Source organism: Anabrus simplex, chromosome 8 (assembly GCF_040414725.1).
Source record: "Anabrus simplex isolate iqAnaSimp1 chromosome 8, ASM4041472v1, whole genome shotgun sequence".
In the NCBI taxonomy this organism is placed as follows: Eukaryota; Metazoa; Arthropoda; class Insecta; order Orthoptera; family Tettigoniidae; genus Anabrus; species Anabrus simplex.
The window spans coordinates 193,331,102-193,350,891 of record NC_090272.1 but is presented as its reverse complement, the minus strand read 5'-3'; the positions used below and the strand labels follow the sequence as shown (position 1 = coordinate 193,350,891).

Below are 19,790 nucleotides of genomic sequence, written 5' to 3'. Positions count from 1 at the left end.
CAATGTCTCACGCTCCAGGACACTGCCCTTGAGTCGGTAAAGGTGGGATCCCTCGCTGAGTTCGAGGGAAAAACCAACCCTGGAGGGTAAACAGATTAAGAAAGAAAGAAAGAAAGAAAGATAGAAAGATGCCTCAAATGTTCGTAATATGCAGATATGTTTTATCGTTGTTATCTTCAACGTATTTAATGAGAATGCTTAGATGGTGTTTAATTTCACTAAGTTTTGGTTTAGGGTTAATAATTCACCTGCTTCATCCTGGTCATATTCATCCGTTTCAGAGCTTTCTGTAACTGCTTTATGTATTATTATTATTATTATTATTATTATTATTATGTCCGACTCGTTGGCTGAACGGTCAGCGTACTGGCCTTCGGTTCAGACGGTCCCGGGTTCGATTCCCGGCCGGGTCGGGGATTTTAACCTTAATTGGTTAATTCCAATGGCACCGGGGCTGGGTGTATGTGTTGTCTTCGTCATCATTTCATCCTCATCACGACGCGCAGGTCACCTACGGGTGTCAAATAGAAAGACCTGCACCTGGCGAGCCGAACCCTTCCTGGGATATCCCGGCACTAAAAGCCATACGACATTTCATTTCATTATTATTATTATTATTATTATTATTATTATTATTATTATTATTATTATTATTATTATTATTATTATTATTTTATTTTTAAATTGTATTTTCTCCCGATCTTACAGTTACACAACCTAATCGATCTTAACGGAGAAAAATAACAATTCTCAATTGGAAAAAAAAATTTAAAAAAACATGCAAAACTACGACAGTTACAGCAAGGACAAAAAACAAGGGTACCTTAAGCGAAGTCCGGAATAATGTGATCTGCATTAATGGGATTCTATTGTAACTGGAAAAAACATCGATATCTCGCGCCGTTTTGATTTATCAGCTGCTGAAGTTAGCCAATCAGGGCGAATTCAAATGAGCTATGAGTGATGATGTTGCGAGAGAGAACTGAACAAGTTGTTTTACGTCGCACCGACACAGACAGGTCTTATGGCGACAATGGGACAGGAAAGGGCTGGGAGTCGGAAGGAAGCGCTCGTGGCCTTAATTACGGTATGGCCCCAACATTTGCCTGGTGTGAAAATGGGAATCCACGGAAAACTATCTTCAGGGCTGCCGACAGTGGGGTTCGAACCACTATCTCCTGAATACTGGATTCTGGTCGCACGTAAGCACTGCAGCTATCGAGTTCGGTAATAGTGTTGCGAAATCTGTACGTGACTTAAGACCAGCTTGAGAAATCCGCATCAAACACGAACAGGCCGTTGATTTCAGCCAGTGCCACCGTAGCGTGATCCTGTCAGCTCAGAGGTCCCTGAACAAATGCCTGTTGCTTTCAAGCCGGTCAAGTTAATATTATTACTGTTCCAAGTAAAAGAGAATTGAAGAACTGAATGAACTACTGAAGGTAGTGGTGATTATTGTTTTAAGAGGAAGTACAACTAGGCAACCATCCTCTATATAACACTAATGAGAAAGAAAAAATGGAAGGGAACCGACACTTCGAAAAATGAAGGTATCGGCCAAAGAAATACAAGAGTCACGAAGGGCGTGAAAATGAAAACTCCCTAGCCCGCTGAAACCTAATAACGTCGGGGTCGGAAAAGAACAAGAGTTGATCAAGGAAGGTCGGATAGGGTAGATGGAAGTGAAGAATCTGGCACAAGTAAGTGGAAGCAATAACACGATTCAGCTAAGGGCCCCGCGGTTGCCAACTCACGCTCCAAAGTTCAGAGCCCCTGGGGCCCCTACTAGTCGCCTCTTACGACAGGCAGGGGATGCCGTGGGTGTTATACTACCGCCCCCACCCACAGAGGGATGAACTACTGAATCTTGATGGGAATACGTTATAAGGAATAAATGGATTTCTTTCTTTCTTTCTTTCTTTCTTTCTTTCTTTCTTTCTTTCTTTCTTTCTTTCTTTCTTTCTTTCTTTGGTGCTAACAATCTACGGAGTTTACAGTCTGCCCTGTGAAACCACTACAGGAGACGAGTGAGCTGCCCCTGAACTACCCCACTCTTTGTATCGTGCCAGTATTTTCATTAATTCACCACCGCTTTATGCCTTATAACACCACTGCACTGACGTATTTTAACCCATGGCTCATCTAGCCTGTTTAGGACCTTAGCTGCCAATACGACTACTGTCCACCCAATGGACTAACAATTTGGATTGCGACGTGGTCAACATGACGACATCCTCAGACTACCATTTAACATTCAGACCCTGGTCACCTGTCTCTCATGTCAGGTAGCTCCTCATTTGGTGCCACGAGGCTGAGTGATTACCGTTCGAGCCCCGGTGAAAAACTACAACCTGTTTTCCAGTCATTGGCCGGGTCAGGGATGGAATTAATGAAGCCCCATCTTGCGGCGAGGATAGGAACTGTACCGGCTACCGAAGGCTGTCGCACTCCTCTGGGGCAATGATTAATAACTGACAGATGAAATAAAATTATATTGGAGAGTGTTGCTGGAATGAAAGATGACAAAGAAAACCGGAGTACCCGGAGAAAAAACTGTCTCGCCTCCGCTTTGTCCAGCACAAATCTCACATAGAGTGACCGCGATTTGAACCACGGAACCGAGTGGTAAAAGGCCGACGCGCTGCCGCCTGAGCCACGGAGGCTACTACTCGAGCCCCGGTACAAAATTAAAAATGTTGGACTCGCCAAGAACCGAACCCAGATCATCTCAGCAAGAGGAAAGCACAGTACATCTACATCATGGGGATAACAATGAAGTATAATCTCATTTTATTTTTTATATTTAATTTATGAATTTAACTAAGAATGATGTCTTATTTTAGTTATTCTAATCTTCTGAATGAACTTACAAAAAATTAATGGTTAACAGAAAACAGAGAGCAGAGGAAATTTTACCAAAGAAATGTCGGATTGTATGATAGTAACTGGAGAAAATCTGCGACGATAAGAGCTGCCAATCGTCTTTTGTTCGACTTGAAAATAATCATACAACCTATTTTTCTCTACAGTTTGTCTCCTCTCCTTTTCATTGTTTATATAGAACTGCCGATAACGGAAATCAAAGAGGAATTTGTAAAGGGAATCACAATCCAAGGAGAGGAAATCAAAACTCTGTGATTTACCAATGATATTGTTATTTTCTCTGATTTTGCAGAAGATATTGATAAACTGATGAATGGTGTGGATACAAACTTGGAGAAGGAGTTCAAGATAAAATAAATAAGGCCAAAAGAAAAGTAATGGAGTGCAGTCGAACGAAGTCAGGTGATGCAGGAAATATTATATTAGGAAATGTACACTAGTCTTAAAGGAAGTAGATGAATATGTTACTTAGGTACCATAGGTAGTAAAATCTTGCGACACAATACCTCACGGGGAAGGAAGGCCGAGGACGAACGAGGAAAAATTCGTTCAAGATTTGGCACAGTCTCCGTTATGGTTCTTATTTTTCCTCTTTCTTAATCTGCTTACCCTCCAGGGTTGGTTTTTCCCTCGGACTCAGCGAGGGATGCCACCTCTACCGACTCAAGGGCAGTGTCCCGGAGCTTCAGACTCTTGGTCGGGGGTACAACTGGGGAGGATGACCAGTATCTCGCGCAGGCGGCCTCACCTGCTATGCTGAACAGGGGCCTTGCGGGGGGATGGGAAGGTTGCAAGGGATAGACAAGGAAGAGGGAAGGAAGCGGCCTGGCCTTAAGTTAGGTACCATCCCGTTATTTGCCTGGAAGAGAAGTGGGAAACTACGGAAAACCACACTTCCAGGATGGCTGAGGTGGGAATCGAACCCTCTCTACTCAGTTGACCTCCCGAGGCTGAGTGGACCCCGTTCCAGCCCTCATACCACTTTTCAAATTTTCGTGGCAGAGACGGGAATCGAACTCGGGCCTCCGGGGGTGGCAGCTAATCTCACTAACCACTACACCACAGAGACGGGCATGGTTCTTATTACGAAATAAAACGAGGGGCTGAGGTCAGGAAAGGATGGTTACATAGACAAGGCATTGCCTTTAGACGCTGATGATGGTAGAAGTAAGGACAGAAAATGCCGACTAGCAGAAGGAAGGAAGGCCTTCCTTAAGGAAATACATTTTCTCACTTCGAACATTGACATAGAAATTAGAAATATGTTTCTGAAGACTTTCGTCTGGAGCGTGACATTGTATGGAAGTGAAACATGGACGATATCTAGCTCAGAAAGAAAGAAAATAGAAGCTTTTGAAATGTGGTGTTGCAAAAGAATGCTGAAGGTGAGATTGCTAGAACAAATCACTAATGAAGAGATACTGGATCGAATTGATGAGAGGAGATCGATACGGCTAAATTTGAACGGAAAGGAGAGAATGATAGGACACGTCTGAAGACAAGCTGGACTTGTTCATTTAGTTTTTGAGGGAAATGTAGGCGGTAAGAACGGTAGGAGTAGACCAAGGTGTGAATATGCCAAAGAGATTAGAGTGGATTCAGGATGAAGTGCCGGCCCCGCGATGTAGGGGTAGCGTGCCTCCCTCTTACCCGGAGGCTCGGGTTCGATTCCCGGCCAGGTCATGGATTTTTGCCTGGTTCTAAGGGCTGGTTAGAGGTCCACTCAGCCTGCGTGATTATAATTGAGGAGCTATCTGACGGTGAGATAGCAGCCGGGAGGATTCATCATTCTGACCACACGGCACCTCGTAATCTGCAGACCTTCGGGCTGAGTAGGGGTCGTTTGGTAGGCCAAGGCCCTTCAGGGATGTTACGCCATGGGGATTGGTTTTGATAGAATGTAGTAGTTACATAGAATTAAATAGGTTAGCACAGGATAGGATGGCGTGGAAAGCTGCATTAAACCAGTCTATGCACTGATGACTCAAACAACATATTTTTTTCTAGATGAATTTAATTTGCCCTCGAATTTGTGACAATAGTTGGTCTTATTTAATTATATTCACAGATGAACGGTACTTGCCCCGTGATGTAGGGGTAGCGGGCCTGCCTCTTATCCGGAGGCTCTGGTTCGATTCCCGGCCAGGTCAGGGACTTTTACCTGGACCTGAGGGCTGATTCGAGGTCCACTCAGCCTACGTGATTAGAATTGAGGAGCTATCTGACGGTGAGGTAGCGGCCCCGGTCTAGAAAGCCAAGAATAACAGCCGAGAGGATTCGTCGTGCTGACCACATGGGACCTCGTAATCTGCAGGCCATCGGGCTGAGCAGCGGTCGCTTGGTAGGCCAAGGCCCTTCAAGGATTGTAGTGCCATTTTTTTTTAATGAACGGTACTTGAGAACATTTGCAAAATCAGTCAGAGAACTTCAGCTGTGGAGTGGTTCTAAAATTGAAGCTTAAGCCCGTATTGTGCTTTAGAAATTACAAATGTGACGGAACGCGTTCATCGCCCTGGTAACGTGTTATTGAATAAATTGCAGTACTTCCTTCGATCACTGAGTCAACTGAAGCACTTGTAAGATTTGCAATTAAAGGAACGAGGAGGTTAACAGTGAAGTGTCTGTTCCAGTTAACATCCTTTACTTGAAACAGTTGAGCTAATATTGGCTTGAAATAGAAGTAAATGAGGAATGATAGCTCTCCTCTCGTTGATTTGTACTGGTATGTGTGACGTCATAGGAGGGCTAATGAAGGCGGGGAGGTTCGCACCATGTGATGGCCGGCCTGCACTTACGTAACAATTTAATCTTTTCACTTATTCTTGAATGCAAGTCCTATAGTCTGCAACGAAATCTAGAGATGAAGGACGCACACGATTTAGACATTGTATGAGTAAACCTATGCAAGCTCCACGGTCTGGAAGTGGCTGTCTCGGCCAGGGCATGAATTTTTGCTTGGGTCTGAGGGTTGGTTCGAGGTCCACTCAGACTTCGTGATTGCCATTTACAAGCTGTCTGGTGGTGAGATGATAGCCCCGGTGTAGAAAGCCGAGAAGATTCATCGGGTTCACCACACGGCACCTCGTAATCAAATCAATCATCAATAATCTGCATTTAGGGTGGTCGCCCAGGTGGCACATTCCCTATAGATTTTTTAACCTACCGAGCTCGATAGTTTCAGTCACTTAAGTGCGGCCAGTATCCCGTATTCGGAAGATAGTGGATTCGAACCCCACTGTCGGCAGCCCTGAAAATGGTTTTCCGTTGTTTTCCATTTTTACACCCGGCAAATCCTGGGGCTGTACCTCAATTAAGGCCATGGCCGCTTCCTTCCAACTCTTAAGCCCTTTCCTGCCTTATGTCCCCATAAGACCCAGCTGCTGTCAGGAACTCAAACTCAATATCAACATTTAAGACTGCTTGTAGAGATTACCTGTTGAATACCACTGATTGTTTCGTGTGTATGATGACGTATGATAGGTTGTGTGATTGTGGTTATTGTTATTAATGTTATCATTATAGTGTAAATGTACATTTATTATTATTATTATTATTATTATTATTATTATTATTATTATTATTATTATTATTATTATTATTATTATAGTGTAATGTAAATAATATTTAGCTTCTTACTCATGTACATAGATCACTTTTATGGCCATACTTATATTTCCATTTACTTTATTACTCGTTGTGTTCTCTTTATGCATTGCTTATTTTTTCAATTTGTATCTTACTTTTCATTATGACTTTGTCTCTTTCTTTTTATCTTTACGCTCGGAATTTATTATTTTATTCCATTTTATTTTTTGAACTCTTTCTTTCTTCATTATATGTTGTCCAAATCTGTAATTTTTAGCTTATCTTTGATCTTGTAATAGAATAGTATATTTCTTTATATATGTATTATCTGTAAATTAATTATGTGGTTAAGTATAAGAGAGGGCCACGAGCCCTAACTTCGCCACCGCATAAGTCTAAAATAAATAAATAAATAAATAAATAAAATATACCGGCGCGACGTAACACCACTTGTAAAAAAATTACCTCATATTTATATTTATTTATAATTGTATAACTATGAAGTCAAATAAATATTAAAATTTATTGATTCCGCCTATTCAATACATAAATAGAGATCTTAATTAAGAAATTAAATCTTGAATAAAAAATTATAGGGACATGTTTCGCCCTTTAATTAAGGGCATCTTCAGCCTTAATCTCAATCTGAAAGGTAATTAATCAGGTACCTGATTGTATTCAAAATTAAATATGAAAGTGAGTGATGTTGGAAATGTGCTTCAAATGGTGAGCAAATGGTTAACAATAGTTATTATGTTCTTAAAATGAAGCCTTAATAAAGTCTTTAAAAAAATAGCCGTAAATTTATACACTTTCTTGAATGTCCTTGTTTAAAAATTGGTAACAAATTGTATACTGGTAATTTTATAAGAATGTAAATTGTTATGTTAAACCTTGCAAAGTGGCGCCCTGTGGAGGTTGAGGGCGTTAGAATAATGATAAAAGAAAAAATGTAGTTGATAATTCCAAATGGAGTATTAAAACATATTAAAGCTAGTAAAGAGATGCTCACTTCAAGTGAAGTTTATAATAAAATTATTACGTTGGAACAAGTAAATCGGGACCTTATGATGGTTGAGGGTGTTAGATAAAATTATCGGGTTTTGAACAGTTCAAGCGTCAGGATAATGATGAAGAATGTAGTTAATAACTCCGAGTGGAGTTTAAACACAATTTTTTTAAAAAATTAGTAAAGAGACGTTTCTGCTGCTTAGAACAAGTGGGGTTTATAATAATATAAAAATGGTTAGACTGTTGTAACTCTCGTGCGAAGAGATACAACTGCAGTTTTCTAAAATCACGAGTGAAGAAGAGTGCTTGATGGTAAGCAGCTGTGTTAAATATTAGCTGGAAGGAGCGATTGTAGTCTCTTGTATATAGTCGAAAGGGAAATTAGGTTTGAAGTCTGTAACAATAGGAGAATTACGTGTTAAAGAATGAATTTGAATGAAAGGAGAGTACAAAGAGAAATCGAAGTGTGTAAAAACGCTTACCTCTTTATTAATGTTGAAATTGGTTAACGTAAAGATGAGTTGGAGAGAAAACGTTGTTTATGACTCATTGTAAGTATGCCTACAGTACATATTTTCAGTTCACTTCATTACATTCGTATCCGCCTTTGAACTGATTACTTTGGGCAATGTCCTTCTTGCGTCATTCATATTATCGTGTTTCTTACGAGGTTATCACCTCCAGTACATAGGGTTATCGACTACATGCACTGTGCTAGTGTCTTTAGGGACATACTTACTTTACGGACGAACATTTCAACACCAAAGCATCCAGTGGCTTATCACTTCCAAAAAAAATAACGATTTCAAAAGAATCAAAGTTCAGGTCAGAATTAACTCGTAGATCGTAACTGAGTCCAAATAATAATAATAATAATAATAATAATAATAATAATAATAATAATAATAATAATAATAATAATAATAATAATAATAATAATAATAATAATAATAAAATTAAATGGCGTATGGCGTTTAATGCCGGGGGTGCCCGAGGACAAGTTCGGCTCGCCAGTTTCAGGTCTGTTGATCTGACACCCGTAGGCGACCTGCGCGTCGTGATTAGGATGAAATGATGATGAAGACGACACATACACCTAGCCCTGTGCCAGCGGAATTAAGTGGTTAGTGTGATTAGCTGCCACCCCCGGAGGCTGGGGTGCCATTCCCGGCTCTGCCACGACATTTCAAAAGTGGTACGAGGGATAGAACGGGGTCCACCGAGCCTCGGGAGGCCAACTCATTAGAAGGAATTCGATTCCCATCTTAGCCATCCTTGAAGTCGTTATCCGTGGTTTCCCCAGTTCTTCTCCGAGCAAATGCCGGGATGGTATTTAAAGCCACGGCCGCTTCCTTCCCTCTTCCCTGGCCATCCCTTCAAATCTCCCCATCCCCCACAAGGACCCTGTTCAGCATAAGAGGTAAGGTCGCCTGGGCAAGGTAGTTGTCCTCCTTCCCCGTTGTATCGCCCCGACCCACAGTACCGTCGTCGTCTTTGTCTCCCTCTACTTTTACCTCCATAACAGAGTTCATTATTCTCCTAGGTAACCTATCCTCCTCTATTCATCTCACATGACCCCACCACCGAAGCCGGTTTATGCGTACAGCTTCAACCATCGACTTCATTTCTAACTTAGTATTTATCTCCTCATTCCGAGTACCCTCCTACCATTGTTCCTACCTGTTTGTACCAGCAATCATCTCCCTACTCTCATGTCTGTTACTTCTAACTTTCTAGCTTTCGCTCCCGTAAAGCAAAGATGGTCTGAAAACAGACCGATGTAAAGGTAATTTAGTCTGGGAGTTGACTTCCTTCTTACTGCATTAGCTTTATTGCACCTTGATTCTATCTCACTTACTATATTTCCATCCTGGGAGAACACACGCCTTAAATACTTGAAATTATCTACCTGTTCCAGCTTTGTATTCCTAATCAGACATTCAATTCCCGTGGATTTCTTACCTACTGACATCATTTAGGTCTTCGAAAGGCTAATTTTCATACCATACTCATTGCAGCTATTTTCAGGCTTTCGACACAATCTGCCATTAAGACGAAGTCGTCAGCAGAGGCCAGACCGCTTACTACATTTCCACCTAACTGAATCCCTACCTGCCATTTTATACCCTTCAGCAGATGATCCATGTAGGCCTAAACTACGAACAACAAAGGTAAAAGATTACAGCCTTGTCTAACCCCTGTACGTACTGTGAAGCAAGAACGATATCAGAACCTGGTTCCGTCTACACCGACACAGATGCTTGGTACACAGTTAAGAAAAATGTGGATTTGCGCCTGTCCATAGCATCTTTTATACATGTGTATGGGAATTGAGTAGATTCATGCAATGCCATGTCGTGTTATTGTATTTTTCCACAGCTGTCGGATTTAAGAGAAAATATAGTTGCATTCTTTATTTCTAGTGTATTAATAGTCCATGGCGTCTTTTATACATGTGTGTAGGAATTGAGTAAATTCATACAATGACAGGTCGTGTTATTGTTCTTTTCACAGCTGTGGGATTTAAGAGAAAATAGTTCCACCCTTTATTTCTAGTGTAATAAAAATATTGCAGTGACACCTCTTATGATACATTATTAATAAGTCTATAGAGCCACAAAAGATTAATAATAATAAGAAGATTCTTATTCATCATATGACTCCAGTTATTGTTTTTCAGACATTTTCATTTGATGGCATTTATGCTGCCTGCTTGTCACTTTCAACGTTCCATTGTACTCTACCAGATGACAGAGGAAGATATTTCTGTTGGGTGATCCGCGGATGAGTTTTAATTAATTTTTTCGGGCGAACACCAAGTGTATCGCCAGAGATATTTTACACGCCGACATCGTACGAAATGGAGTGTTGAATGGACTTTTTTTCTGTTCTTTAAAAATCCGACTTCCTCTCCAAGGTTTTAACCCGCGATCGTAGGATACGGAGATCAACACCCTACCTCTGATTTACATAGGGAGGGCACTGTTTCCTTCTCATTACAAATAATTTCGTGCAGTCCTTGTAATGAAGAAGCCTCCGAGAAGGGTGGGCGGTATCTATCGTGTGTAGGAAACTAAGTTTACTTGTGGTGGAGGGTAGTGTTGTGTGTGGTGTATGATTTGCAGGGGGTCGGCACTAGCACCCAGTCCCGTGGATAAGGGAATAATTAACCATTTAAATTTCAAATCTTTGACCCGGCAGAGAATGGAACTCAGGGCCTCTGAACCGAAATCTACTCAGCCAAGGAGCCGGACTTCCCGCCACAGTAAAACAATCCTCCGAATCTTATCTCGCTGGGAGAGAACAGCAGGTGTTGTTGAATGATTACAGCAGCGCACCTGCACAGCCCTTATTACAAGTCTAATAATCTTGTAAATCCTTTGTTTTTACCGCATGTTCAACTCATACTTGATGTAATGAAGTAGTGAATCACTGAAACTTGAAAACGAGTACACTAGTAAAGGAATATAAAATGATGTATGAAGAATAGTCTTCTTCTTGTACCGCTTTTCCCACATCTTTTGGGGTCGTGGGTGCTGTATTGCACGTGTGGATTTGGCCCTGTTTTGCGTCCGGATGCCCTTTCTGACGCCAAACCTATGTGGAGCGGTGTAATAACTATTGAGTGTTTCTGTAGTGGTTGGTAGTGTTGTGTGAATATGAAGAGGAGAGTTTTGGGACAAACACATACACCCATCCCCGAACCAGAAGAATTAATCACATGGGATTAAAATCCCCGTCCCGGCCGAGAATTGAACCCGGGACCCTCTAAACCGAAGGCCTCAACGCTGACCACTCAGTTAAGGAGTCGGACGATGTTTGATGAACAATGACGTTATTTATTTCACGTACCATTAAATAATTTTACGATTTTCGGAGATGCCAAGGCGCCCGAATGTTGTATCAGCAGTTATTTCACATGTCGGTAAAAACACCGACACGAAGCTGGTGTATTTAAGCACTTTCAAATACCACAGGACCAGGGGCGGCCGTACCTTATGTGCTGAAGTACTTTGCTTATTTGAAAAATAAATTATATTTCGATAATATCATCTACAGTTAAATACAGTGCATGAAGGAGACATCCGCCAAAGAATAGGAAATAATTCAACTCCCCTCACAACCAGGTAACTAGTCGTGCGGTCCACGCTGCGCCGGGTGCTGTGCAGATCACAGGTCAGCCCGAATTTCTAAGCTTCTTGCCAGAAAGCAGGAACTCTGGCTTTTGCGCATGCGTGACCAACTTCTCCGATGTGCTGTGGAAATAACAGCCAAGACAATCACTTCACAGCGATTCGTTCGACCACAGAGGGGCAGCACTGGTTGTACTTGCATTTCGACCGAAATAAGAACGTGACAGGTGGCACCCTCTTGACCCAGCGGTAGTATTAAAGAGGGGATCGCTCAAAGCAAACAGGAAAACAATATACTGTAGAGCTCTTCCCGCCAGGTCTTTTAATACTCCCAACTTGCCTATTCCATAGCCACATTTGTTAATCGATGAACTATAAAAATTGTACTTTATATAATGTCAAAATTAGGACATGATATTGTGATTTTCTTTAATTGCAAAATGTCTAGTTTATAAATTTCACTATAACAACATAACATGTCATTTTCCATTAAAACGTTGCTAGTTTTATTTCAAAGATTTTGGTAACATTGAGAAGTTCTATTTTTGCGCGCTCACACGGATTACGGAACACTGTTCTTCCTTGGTGCAAACAGAGTGTGGCGCGGCCATCTTTAGGTCGCAACAGCGCAAGCTGTACTGATCTGATTAGAGATAGTCGATAAATCACAGCCTGTTACTTTGTCACCGATATTTTTCTGTCATCGATATATCCGATACGCTGTCACGGAAGTATCTGTGACAAAATATCGTTTAAGTTGTGTACTTGGATCACGCTCACAGGGCTATGTTATCCGCTGTAGCTCAAGGTCTATATCCGTTTTTCAATTACGACGATATTAAAGGTGTTAAATCATATGTTATCGTAGTGTATTTATGAGCACAGTAGAGAGAATACCTCTCTAGCAACTCTATGTCAGTAGCTAGCTCATGTTTCATACGTAGCGCAAATCGAACAGATTAGTCCTCAGCTGACAAATGGGGCATGTTTGAATACATAATATTTTTTCGAAAAGAACCTGTCCGATTTTCAAAATAATCACGCTGCTGAATTTGTAATGTTCGTAGATTTAAAGGCTATATGTACAAAATAGTGTGGAACCGTTTAAAAAATGCGAAGTTAGTACTATGACCTCAGAAAATATTGACATATGACACAGTACTTAAAGTCCGATTATTAGCCCTTCGGTACCATTACTGAATGTGAAAACAAAATGTCAATATCTTTAACCGTTCACGAGATATTTGAGGTGGACAACTTTGCTGAATAGTCCTGTATATGGGAAGAATATTTGTATTAAGTTCATAAATTTATAATTTTTAGTCTTTTATTTTTAAACCTGCATTAAGTACTGTAAATAATTGGTATCCTGAGACACGACACGGGTAATCACATTCGGCGTGTTAATTTATTGCACATCATGTTAACAACCTTTCCCCTATGCATTATTAAAAATTCAAATTACAAATGTGAATATTATTTTCCCCACTTCTAATGTCCCGAATCTTCCGAGAAATACTACCCGACGTTGTCATAATATCAACTAGAATTATTTCCACACTGGCCGCCCGCGATGATAATCATATGCTCGTGCTTCCTCTGACTGAATCACAGATAAAAGTCACAGATATTTTTGTGTCACAGATACACCTGTCACCGATATTCTGAAATATCAGTTAAGCTCATCTCTACTACAGACAGACAGCGGCTGGTGAGCACACAACCCCATAGAGCCAACCTAAAGACAATTAGAGCAAAATTGCAGGTGCTTATTGACTTGCCCTCGTAGATATCCCTTAGGCAAAAGGAATTGAATATTAGGTATGTCCACTTTAAAGTTCCCAGCACCTACGATTATTTCCAACCCTATTAGCAAGAAGATAAAATTGCTGATAAGTATTAAATCACATTCATAAAGTTATAGCGTTTATTCGACAAACTCAACATTCGTACTCCAGTCAGAAAGAAAGACCAAGGTCATGGCACTGGAATGTGTTATCTTCAGTTCAGTGACTGCTCCCCTACAGTAAGCTCTTCTCTTGTTGCAGGTGGAGGCTGCTCTCAGTTTAGTCCACTTGAGCGGTGAGAAGGTGGTGAAGATCGGAGAAGTGTTCCGTAGTGAGGTGGAGAAGGGAATCCATGAGCAGCCGTCGTCTCTTCAGATGGAGAACACTTACATTCCAGAGCTGCCAGATGGCACAGGTACGTGATTTAATGCTGTTATTTTCTAAGCAATCTGCTTCATTAAGATTTCAGAAATTATAAGAAAATCGCAACAGAAATGTAGTTTGTTTAAATTATAAGCATGACTGTAACTTCACATTATAATCATCAGTTTAAACAGTTATTATTTAAACACATATTTCAATTTAAAAATTAAGGAAAAGAATAAAATAAACACACACAACATTGTTTCACTGTTTCTACTTCCCATTACATCAACATTTAAATGACATACTTAACGTCATTAACTAAAAAAAGAAATGAATGCACTGCAAATTTGTTAATAATTTCATTTTTGCATTTATCGATTTATTTATTTTTATTTACTTATTTATTTTTATTTATTTATTTATTTATTTATTTATTTATTTATTTATTTATTTATTTATTTATTTATTTATTTATTTATTTATTTATTTTTATGAAGCCTTCTCCTACTCTAAACCAGGGTTCTTCAACTTGTTTCCCAACGAGCGTCTTTGTTTTGGCAGCACTGAAGTCCATCCACTCTTATTGCGTAACGAAAAATTCCAGTGCATTGTCACCGCTATTAACTAAATTTACAGTTCCTTCAATTTTTAATGTAATGTAATACATATAGCTTTTTTTCCACCATAGTACATACCATCGGTTAAGTGATAAAGATAACAAGCTACTACTTCCCCGTAGTCTAAATTTACAATCTATTAAATTTACTCTAGCATCCCACACATGCGTGGATATCCAGCACCATATGTAAGATGCTACCTTAACTACAATCTACACTAACATCCTAACTAGCTTATTTTACTTCCTGAAACTAAATTAAAAGAACTGGCTGGCTGTGGTATCCCCCTGGTAAGGAAAACTGCCCGTCCAACCCGTAGACACCACTACCAGTGACCCGTCACATTCTTTTCTTCTGTCCAGCCTGTTTATACGAGTCACCTTTATTTCACATTGCCAGCACCCATCCTTGCTTCTCCTTTTTTCCCCACGTGCGGACATGCTTAATTCTTTTTACCTTAGGGTGGGTCAGCCACACCCCACTCTTTCACCTCTTATATCTCACACTCCCCATCACGTACCTTCCACTCTGCTCTTTCTCACTTACATACTCCTTCCTACTCTCTCACCTACTATTCTAGATGTCTTCATACACTTCTTCCACTTTATTTACATCTTATACTCTACAATCCACACACTAATTTTACAATCCATTAAATCTACTCTAGCATCCCACACATGCGTGGATATCCGGCACCACATGTAAGATGCTACCTTAACTTTTTCTTAACATTTAACATTTTTTTTAAACTATGCCATTAATTTAATATTTATACACCTCTTTACATTTACACTCTCAACCTTCTTTCTCCTGCCTAATTTCTACTTTTACAAAGTCTTTCACCATCCCACCGATCAAGATATTACCACTAGGCTCTTAATACATTCCATTACCAATATATACAAATCTCTTCTTATAATATCTAGCTTGTATATAATGTAACACTCATTCTACTGTTCATCATCTTGCTCAGGACGGATAACCATTCCTCTGGGCAATATGCTCTTCCTCCTTCATCAAAGTATTGCTCAATCCATCTTTCTAGTCGACTACTCTAGATACACATCCACCATTCCCCGTCCTCTCTCCACAGTTCACAACACGGACCTTACAAACATACCAATGGTTTCCTTACTATTTCCTTCAATTGCTATAGATTTCAACAGAGCTAACGTGTCGGAATTTTGTTCCCCAGAAATTACGAGGGCAATTCAATAAGTATCTCCAATCAATTTTTATTATTCATTACAAAAAGAGCACACGCACTGAAATGTTATAATACAACTAAATTAAAGAATGCAGTAGTCATGTGAAGTTGTTATGAGAAAAATACACAATTTTACTCAGCCGTATTCTCTGGCCACTCTATGCTTCTTCTGCTGTTTCTTCTTCTTCTCTTTCTCCCCACTCTTCTTGTAGATGTAGTTATTCATCAGGCATAGACATAGTGTGCCAGTTTTGAAGTCGTAGCAGGATGCAAATTTTGTATTGTATATGCGGGTCGGGGATTTCGCTCCGAGTGATGCAGTCAAGCGTGAGTTTTTGATAGAGGTACGTAATTCGAGCGTAAAATGAATGCGGGGAACTACCTAACGAGTAATGTTATCGATAAAACGTTACACAGTGAGATGAGGAAAGAGTTTTTCGGCACAAATATATTATGCACCATAAATCATTAGGTATTATTAATTTTCCTTACATCTGAATCAGAATAAATTTCGGGAGATAATTGTTTTTCGGGTTTTCTGGTATTTTGCAAAAAATTCAAGAGGTCACTGAAATTTCAGAAGACCTGGCAGCACTGTGCGGGAGTCTGTAGCGCGTCCCAGCTGACTTTCCCGAGGTGCGTATTCTGCAGTTCTACCCTCCAGTCACTTCCAAATAACAAACCCTTCACATACTCGTTTTCAGGACAGATTCTATACTTTTCTCTTTAAAATGTGACGTCAGACTCATATATTCTCATTATCAATTCCCGTGACCTGGGTTAAGTCAATTCAGTTTATAATTGATGATGATGATGCTTGTTGTTTAAAGGGGCCTAACATCTAGGTCATCGGCCCCTAATAGTACGAAATGAGACGAAATGCAATAACGAATTAAAAGTCCAAAATCATCCACTGATCAGAATTCAAAACGAGATGACGAAGAATGAATGGATGGATATGAATTTAAAACAATCAATGGATCCGGCCCGCAATGTCGCACATTCCCAGAAACTAGCATTAGACAATAGTAGGCCCTATTACTGACGAGGGGACTGCTTCTAAAGTACAATCCTGAATCGATGATGCTTGCAATCTAAAGGGGTCCAAAATCCAGGTCATCGGGCCCTCATAATGGTACTTATCGCTAGGAAAGTAGAACCATGGCATTTGTCAATGTTGCGGTACTAATCAAAAGCAGCATAGACTCGAGGTATTCCACACATTATAGTACTACTCACAGGTAATGTAATGCCCACCCACAGAGGGTTATGTTTGGTCCGGGAGAGCTATTTTATTTCGCTCAAGTCCGCCGGCAAGCCGGTTAGTACCCTCCTATCCGCCACCTGGGACGCACCACGTGGGAGTATCGCCTCTCCCCCTGCTGCGCCAGCGTAGTAGGTTCGTGGTCATTTATTATTCTCATTATCAATTTTCATGACGTCGGTTAAGTCAATTTCGTTGGATCATGTAGGCCTATCTTCAGTGTTCGTGCTTGCTGAAGAATAGCAACGCTGTTTGCTCTTCGACTAGATCTACTGTATTAGTAGAAGGGCAGTATACTTCCCCCTTGAGATCTCACAGGGCAGACGACAGGGTTGTTCGGACTTTCTGATGGCACAAGCTTCGTTCCTGCTACAATCAGCATACGGCAGTAGATAGTGCTGGGACATCTCGAACCTCTGAGACTTAAAAAGCATAGAAATTCACTGCAGTGACATAACGTTAGGGCCTGTAATGCCTGCAATGCAGGCGGGCCCGAGGCTTGAAGGGCCCCCAGAGAATGAACACATAATTTTACCTCAGTGCCCCTCAGCATGGGAAATAGGCATCCTGATGTCCTGATGTACTCAGTCCATCAATAAATTATTCTACTTCTTTTCTTGTAAAGTAAACGTGTTCAGCTGGGAAATATGAGCATGCGCGACAGATCTATGAAGTAGCAATCATACACCGGCTGGACACTGGTGTCAGTAGTGCAGCAGCAGTGGCTCGAATTATTTCTCCCGCCGCCTGCGAGCTTCGGTCTGTGATCAAATTTCTACGGAAATTGCGATGCGCCATTGAAAACAAATCTCCCACAAGTACCACTGATCGACCTTAGGCGATGCCAAATCCGGTGGAACGTAATTAAGGGTAACAGGTGGCTAGACTCGTTCGACAGTGGCGTAATAGCAAAGCAAAAAGCAAAGTCTTCTCCGTACAGGCCATGAAGGCCCTTGGAGGGGTGGAAGGTAAAGGCTTCCACTATCCGTAACCTCGGCTCTTGGTGGAGTAGAGTGGTTAGCTCTACGCCCGGCCGCCTTTGCCCTCAGGAATTAACCTGGTGTAGGCTGAGTGAACCTCAGGGCCATATACCCCTCCGGAAGTGGAAATCTCATTTCTTAAATTTTACGACTTCCTGACGGGGATTCAAACCCACGTCCTTCCGGGTGAACCGAGCACGCCTTTACCGCCTCGTCCAGGCAGCGCCTAACAGTGGCGTAATAGGTACTGTGGACACCAAGGTCTAGTGGTGAGTTATGAGCATTATTATGTAAAGATACACGAAGAGTTCCGATCCGTTGAAGAATGAAGGTTTCGGGTAAGGAAAGAGAGACGTTATCAAAGGTTCTCATCCGTGGTTTCTCATTTCTACTGAGGACAGATTCCGAAATGGTACTTAATGGTCGCCATTTTCCATACCCTTTCCTCGTGTAATTACCAATACACACGCCAGTAGGAACACTACAGTGATACAGATTAGCAGACAAAGCTTCACGCAGTTGTTGCGTTGATATTGATGCTCAGGGTCGTGATGGGTCAAAGCGTTACCTCACTGTAACGATTGCAAGCATCGCAGTTACGAAAAAGTGTGTCTGTAACATATCACGGTCACACGTAACGTTTTAAACAATTGTGTGTTCCAAGCATCGTTGAAAATTGTCTTTCGTCAAGTGGCAGTATAATTAAACTTCCACCGAGCGAGTTGGCCATGCGGTTAGATTCGTGCGGCTGTGAGCTTGTATTCGAAACCCACTATCAGCAGCACTGAAGATGGTTTTCCGTGGTTTCCCATTTTCATAAAGGAAAGCCTGGTGCCAACATGAATTACAAGTGCCAAGTGCAACCTTGTGCCGACCCACCTATAGAAACTCTGATGGTTATGCATTCCGTGAAACTTCGATGCATTGGACACAGGCTCACAGAACTTTCCAGGTGGGATTAACCATGAAGTCTGTTTTTAAAACCCAGTCCTTGATTAAGGCTACGGCCGCTTCCTTCCCACACATAGCCCTTTCCTATCCTATCGTCACCATTAGACCTGTCTGTATCGGAGTGACGTAAAACAAACTGTAAAAAAAAAACCGGTATTCACCGTTTCAAGATATTTCGCAGAGTAATGTTGACAGAAGAGTCGCTACTCGATAAACGTACCTTGGTCGTATCCACGTCATCCACCACGATAACTGGCCATTTTCCCCAATTATAGCAGCAGGTTATAAGATAAGTCTAGCATCAAGAAAAGTTTTCCCAAATATTATAATGATAGCAATAATAACAATATAATAACAAAAACAGTTTTAACTAGTTATAAAAACACACCGGGTACCTACTGCTCATGACGGAGTTCGATTCATGGTTGGTCAATTACCGAGCACTAGCTACTAGTACCTTGGAGGCAAGACAATTGCTTGTTTACACCTCTTAAAGTAGTTTTGAGTTTGAGCTTTCTGCTACCAGAGCAGTCGTATGGGTAACGGCTATAATCACAACGCAATACGACTTCTCTTTACTCCTGTGGCTACTGGTCGCAGTTATCAGAGACGATTTAATATTGGAGGTTCGCGACACAGTATCGCTTTATTTTCTGTATACGGCAACGATAGCGTATCGGTTTCAAAGTAACTGCTATGTTATTTTTCACCCATCATTAGTTCCAGGGCCGTTACAAGCAACAACAGCGGAAGTTATGCATCCCGTCGTACTTCGGTGCATTGGACACAGTCTCACAGAACTTTGCAGGTGGGATTAACCATGAGGTCTGTTCTTAAAATCCTGTCCTTTGCTGTTCTGTCCAGCTTTCTTGAGTGGCATTTATGTAGAATCCATGAAAATGTCCGCTTGGTGCGTTGGCAAACTTCATCAGGTATCTAGACTTCTTAAGGTTATAACGACGCTTCGCTGGAGAATTATAGACTATCAAGAAATCTTAAAGATAAT

General features: G+C 41.0%; 1 protein-coding gene across 1 annotated transcript in view; it reads left to right on the top strand.

Moving 5' to 3' along the window:
- The window catches only part of LOC136878952 (hexokinase type 2), a 288,533-nt gene that overhangs the window by 231,070 nt on the left and 37,673 nt on the right, over positions 1 to 19,790 (top strand). The window contains exon 3 of the mRNA XM_067152585.2: positions 13,661 to 13,814. Coding sequence (XP_067008686.2) covers positions 13,661 to 13,814 — 154 coding nt within the window. The remainder of the gene's footprint in view (positions 1 to 13,660; positions 13,815 to 19,790) is intronic.